Here is a 7127-nt window from a genome sequence, read left to right on the forward strand (position 1 = left end):
ATATATATATATATATATATATATATATATATATATATATATATATATATTAATATGTTAGTTGAAATAGTATTTTTGGTGGAGAATATAGGAATCAAATTGTTAAGAAGACCGGTTAAACCAATGTTTTAAAAACCGGAGCGAACCGCCTGGTTCAACCGGTTGGACCGGGAACCGGAGATGAATCCGGCTGGGTTAACCTTTCAAAATCGCTAGTGGGTCAAAACCGGAGTAAAACTGGGTTGAACCGTCCAAAACCATTCGAACCAAAGAACCGGAACCGGTTTTGAAAAACCGTCCGATTCAAAAAAATGCATCAAATTGATATTTTTTTTAATATGTCAATATCAAAATTTAACCTATATTCTCAATCACAAAAAAAATCCGTTTTTTTTATAACCATACGAACTTCTAAGTTTTGTCATTCCATTATAGTTTTCCTTTCAACCATACTCCATCATCATCATGTTGTCCCTTTCAAACATAGTCACGATATCCAATTCGATATTGATTATCATTCAAGTCAATATTGTTTTTTGTTGTCAATTAAGATTTATTTGTCGTAGTTCAAGTCAAATTCGTTTTTTTAATAAATTATATTGTATTATATTATTTATTCTTGGTATTTTATCTTATTTAATTTAGATATTCTTAATTATTTGAATATTATTTTAGTTATTATATTCTATTATTTTAATTTTGGTTTGAATTAATTTAACTTAATTTATTGTAATTCTTTAATTTGATCCAATTATTCTTAAATGAATGTTGAAATGAAGTGTAGAACTATATTATGTTATTATATGTATGATCGATATTGTTGTATTAAATTTGTAATAAATTTTTGAAATAATTATTTTATTAAGTTGTGAACATATAATTATGTGTCACATATTTATGAAATTTAATTTTATATTATTAGCTTATTTAATAAACGGTTCGACCGTAGGTTTAACCGGTTGAACCAATTGAATCTTAAACCGTAAGTTTCAACGATTCAATCTCCCGTCCGATTTTTAAAACATTGGGTTAAACGGACTATACCCCTAAATTATTTTATCCAAATCAATTTTTTCAAAAATCGGAATTTTGTAAATAGATGTGCATTTAACATGTGAAAGGAACATCAAGCAGATGTTTTATAAATCATATAATTAATTGAATGCAATAGTTAACTCAAATTATCATAACTCATAATAATTTAGAAAAATGAATTTGTTTAAATAAGCAATTCAACAATTATCTTAATTCAAATCAAATTGAATGTAATTAATTTAATTATCAATCTAACAACAAGATTTTATTAAATCATAATCCTTAATTAGAATGTTCAAACGACTAAATCTATCACAAATCTACGCTTAGATAATAAAACACTATAAGCCGACAACATCTATCAACATGAAATGCTTATGTGTGTGTGAGAGAGAGAGAGAATTGCACATCAGGTTTGTACTGATTCAACGCATTCGTCCTCGCATTGTGCTTAGTCTAGTCTTCAATAGCGACTCACTGAAAATTTGTAGGGTCTTCCACTATTTTACAAATAAATGTACAAAGTTTTGGTTACAACTGATAATCAAATAACATTGAACATTTCAAATCCAATTAATGCTTAAGTTAACACATGTATAAATCTGAGTTCCTTCTATTGTAGAAGAATACTATAAACAGTTGAAATCAGAAGATCTTATTTTGATCTTGACTCAAGAATAAACACAAACTTATGCTTCAAACTTCCTCTATACAATGATCTTTACTCGATCCTACCAGTTTCTTGTCTAAGCCCTTGTTCTACTCAAAGATTTTGGAAATTCTCCCAACTTCGTGCTGCAACTACTAAAATATTCAATGAAGGATAAAATAATTTCTTCTTTGCTAGAAGTCATTCTCCAAACATCATAATCACAACACCGAATCTTCAATATGATACACACAAAAATTAGATTCCCTAATGTACCTTATATCTACCACTCACACTCAATCTATAGAGTTGAACACCACAATAATGAGATTTCTTGGTTCAAGGTTAAAGGTAATTAGGTATCTTGAAGAAACTTACACAATGCCTAAACATGTCTAATTCAATCAACACGCTATGAAGTTTTTCTATAAATTTGAATTGAGAGAGAATGTGTGAAAGAAATAACACTTTTAACTTTTTAGATTTGTGAAAAGTATGGCTTGAGACTATTTTTAGAATACACGTCTATATCTATCATTGAATTTTTTTTATGTTATTTTGTAAAAATCACTTGATTCGAATTAAATTTTAGATAGATTTTTCAAAATGCATATAAACGGAACTTAACCACGTGTATATATTTTTATACTTATTTAATTTTATGTTAACTTATTATTCGATGATAATAATTTTTTAATATTATTTATTAGTTTAATTTATTCTATTTATTTTTATTATTTTATCTGTTTTAATCTTAATCGATTATTTTCATTTTTTAAATATTAATTTTTAATATACTATATATATTATATATTATACCAAATATATTATTTTTTAATATTTTATAATCTTAATAAAAAATATTATTTGTAATTTGTATATTCAAAAATCGATCTAAATTAAATCACATTAAGTTGAATCAGATTTAAATTTTTTTAATCAATCATCTAAAATCAAACCGCGAGTAAATTTATCTTTAAATCGAATGAATTTTTACCTAAAAACTAACTCAAACCGCATTACAAATACCCCTATATATTTAGTCGTCGAATGAATTTTTATCTAAAAACTAATTCAATCCACATTGCAAATACCCTAAATATTTAGTTAGTCCCCATCTTAATGCGTCTAATTTCGAGTTATTATAAATCATTGATAACACAATGTTCCATATCTGTTCCATACCTGAAAGCATGAGGATTCTTGTTTGTGTTTATTCATCCTTTTTTTTTTCATTTTTATTGAACTTGTATTAGTATTGATGTATTTTATCAATTTGAAAGCATGAGGATTCTTGATTGTGTTTATTCATCCTTTTTTTTTCGTTTTTATTGAACTTGTATTAATATTGATGTATTTTATCAATTTGAATAAAATAATACAAACGGATGATGGTGATGAATCGACGGTGTAAAACTTTTTACACTGACAATGTATAGTAATTAATCTCTTGAATAAATATATATCATTTCATATTCAATTAAAAAAATAAACATTGACAGGAAGTGACGTGTACTTCACCAAATTACATTTGTTTTTAAAATATTAATAAAGATATTAATTGAATGTGTGTAATATTACTTTACACAATTGTTGCTAATTTTGTGTTTATTTTAAGTCAAATACTCCTAATATTTTGTGTGTAATGGTCCAAATATTCATGCCAATTGTGTAGAGTATGCCAAATATTGTGATTTATATCGAAGCATTGGAAACTCCTCTCTATGGTTTACATCAAAAGCATCAACCCAACATTTCATTTTTCTTATTGTGACATAGACACTTCATAATACCAAAGTCCCTATCACAACACATACTTAAGACAAGCAATTTTATTTCTCCATAATATGCAACATATCATGTCCTTTTCTAGAATACACAACAACATTCCACATAAAATGTATCCATTATCATGTTCTGAATTTTCATAAAAACTAAAAAAAACATTCATTAAGGGTTTCAAAGAGCCTTGATGATCTCTTCAGCACTTGAAATAGTGAATTCTCCTCCTCCTTCAACATTTGCAACCTTCACCTTCAAGTCTTCCACCAAAAGAGCAAACCTCCTCGAGCGAATGCCGAGGCCTTTATCAGTCAGGTCAAGCTCCAACCCAAGAGCATGAGTGTATTTGGCGGAGCCATCAGCAAGGAACTTGACGTGCTTGTTCTCAGGGAATGTTTTGGCCCATGAATTCAACACAAATGGATCATTCACTACAAAATCAAAAGCAATCAGAAGTTAGTCACTTAATAGAGAATGTATCTTCAACAATTTGATCATTAGCATCACAAGTATATAACATATGTCTGTTGACGATTTCGGATTGCATGTAGTCGACAATCCCCACGTTCATGCTTTCAGCACAAGAATGATCATTGGATTGAAATCATACTATCAAGATATCAATGTAGATCTTCATTTTTCTAAAGAAACCATATGGAACATCCAATCTAGATCCAAAAATCACCGATGTGAACACATAGTATTTGCCAAAGTCAAACATGAGATGTTATGTAGGATCAATCGGCTTGTAAAAGATCATAAAACTCAAATTGTTATCACAGCAAGTAAGATCTACCGGAGAAAAAAAAATGGTAATTTGATATATATTTTTATACATGTGCATGCACAAAAACATGAAAAGTTTATGATCTTGATCTTGACCACCTCGGCAATAAAAACGATCTTTCTCAGATCATAGCACTCTCAGACATTCTTGGCACGTAAGATCTTACGATCTTATAAACCAACATTCGGTCTTGACTACAATGGTATTTGCCACATGATACCAAGCTGGTAACCAAGTCCCAAAAAGATATTTCACAGTTCAATCCATGACATCATCATTTAGCAAGACATGAAAAAGAAAGTTTTAAGATGTTTCAATCCAAATTGTAAGTTAAACAATTTCAAATTTCAAATCATTGTAAGAAAGCTTTTAGTTTTCTAGATATGATAAAAACAAATCAACAACCAATAATCAAGTAAATAATTTACAAAATCAAGTAACAAGCCACATAGAATCCATGTCCAAAAAAAAGGTCAACTTTGAAGCACTCATGAATCTTAAATTGAACATGAAAGTTGTAAAAACTAAGAATTAAGAACTACATGTACATATAATTTTTGTTAATAAGCAATAAAACAATAATCAAAGATGGTAAAATCATGATCTATGATAACTAGAAACTTTACCACTGATGCAGATGATTTCATCAACACCCTTTCCTTTCAGTTCTTCAGCTCTCTCAATGAATCCAGGCACATGCTTCAAACTGTTCAAAAAAAGGCAGAAAAAAAATCAGATCTCAAAAACAAAACCCTATAAAAAGTGAAACATTCACAACCATGATGTTGCACACTATCCTTAAAATCTCCTAATTTAACTCAAGAGAAATTAAATTAGATCCAACAAAAATCAAAATCAACTAAACAAATAAACAATTTTCAGTGTACCCCATTTCAAAATTATCATAGATCACAGTAGTAACACTTAATATCTACAAAAAAAACACAGAAATCAATTGAATAAAAATTAAAACTTTATGTGAATAAAAGGTGAATCGAGTGTGCCCATGAAGCTGATTCAGTTACTATGATTTTCTAGGGTTAAGATTTGAAAGAAATCTGATGAAAAGGGGTAAACCTGCAAGTGGGGGTGAAAGCACCGGGAACACCGAAGATGATGACTTTTTTGCCGGCGGAGAGGGAGTGAATTGAAACGGACTGGGGTTTGTTTTCTTCATCGAGATAAGCTAAGGTGCCATCTGGAATCGCATCTCCCACAGTGATTGGAGCCATTGAAGATGATTTTGAGACTGTAGTTGAAAAATGAGAACTGAAACGAGACAAACGGTGTGTTAATTCCGAAGGTAAAAGCCTAGTTATATAGGCTAGTGGTGAGAGTGTGGCTACAAACGTGTCCTAAAGAAATTTTTTATTTATGTTAAGCTTGATTTAAAAAAGAGGTTAATTGACATATATAATTAAAATGAGTGACACTCCAAATAAAATTAAAAATAAAGAGTATTAAAAGTCAAATGTATTTTGTCTAAATTCAGATGAAAGGATGTATTTTGTCTAAATTCAGATGAAATACATTTAACTTATAAATTATTTTTTATTTACTTTCTCTTATCTTAAATAGTATCAATTGTATTTAGTCTAAATTTAAATAATATTTAGGTAAATTAATGTGTATAAATCATATTGTTAGTTTTTTTTATCATATAAATAAAATATCTAGATACATATTATAATGTATGTGAATAACAAAATCTTAAAAAATTACTTTTTTATTTTTATATTTTCTCTAATTCGTTATGAGCATGATATTTTATCATATGAATTTGACTAAGTTATTATGTGGTTTGACGGTTAAAATTCATTTTCTTCTTTATAATTATGTTTATTATGTTATTAAATTTTTTTCTTATGCGTTTTTATATATATCATACTCATGTTTATCATGTTATCATACTCATGTTTATCATGTTATCATACTCATGTTTATCATGTTATTAAAGAAATTTTACTTAGTGAGAGAAGAAAGGATATTACCCCTGATTGTGTGTTGGAGGAGTAGTCTAAAACAAACAAATTTTATCAAAAAACACAATCAAGTAAGTAATTAGGTATTTATTTTTAAATTTAGTTTTCACTAGATTACTTAAATTTGAGTAATTCGGTATATTTTTCTTTTTATCATCACCTAATTAAATAATTTTGATTAATCTGGTAGGTTGTTAGATGTTTCCCGTATTTTATAATATTAAGTGATTTGATATTTCATTATTTACTTCATTAGATTACTTTTGTTTTTGTGATCTAATATGCTATTTTTTTAAAAATTAGTTCTTGTTATTATAAAATATACTTTTATTAAAATTATATTATTCCGGCCATCTAAATTACCGTGATAATAATTCATGGATTTAATTGAAATACACCGACAGTGTAAAAGAATTTTACACTGTCAGTTAATCGTGACCGTTGGATATTGAAATAAATTTGACTTTTATTTTAAAAACCTATAAAGTAATGCAGACGGATGATGGTGATAAATCGACAGTGTAAAACTTTTTACACTGACAGTGTATAGTAATTAATCTCATAATTCATATTTGTTTATCTTAATTTTTTAATATTTTTTTAAAATATATTTTATTACGGTCTTTCAACACATTGAGTTATGCTATATTAAAAGATACATGCTTCGATTTTGAGCACATTTTTCGATACAAAAAGAGATTATCATTATACTCTTAATAAATATATTAAAATAAAAATATTTATCATCATGATTAATACTAGAAATCATTGTGAATATTACTTATTAGTACATGTTATCACGATTTATTTTAACAATTGTGATGATAAGTTTATATATATATATATATATATATATATATATATATATATATATATATATATATATATATAT

At 27.3% G+C, this 7127-nt stretch overlaps 1 protein-coding gene across 1 annotated transcript; it reads right to left on the minus strand.

The window, feature by feature from the left end:
• Positions 1-3501: 3501 nt before the first annotated feature.
• On the minus strand, positions 3502-5633 carry LOC127116954 (peroxiredoxin-2B). The gene is made up of 3 exons (XM_051047413.1): positions 5331-5633; positions 4880-4959; positions 3502-3897 (listed from the first exon to the last, which is right to left on the minus strand). Exons 1-3 carry the CDS (start codon positions 5483-5485, stop codon positions 3644-3646), a joined length of 489 nt encoding a protein of 162 aa, XP_050903370.1. The 5' UTR covers positions 5486-5633; the 3' UTR covers positions 3502-3643.
• Positions 5634-7127: the final 1494 nt, after the last annotated feature.

This window comes from Lathyrus oleraceus, chromosome 1, assembly GCF_024323335.1.
Source record: "Lathyrus oleraceus cultivar Zhongwan6 chromosome 1, CAAS_Psat_ZW6_1.0, whole genome shotgun sequence".
NCBI lineage: Eukaryota > Viridiplantae > Streptophyta > Magnoliopsida > Fabales > Fabaceae > Lathyrus > Lathyrus oleraceus.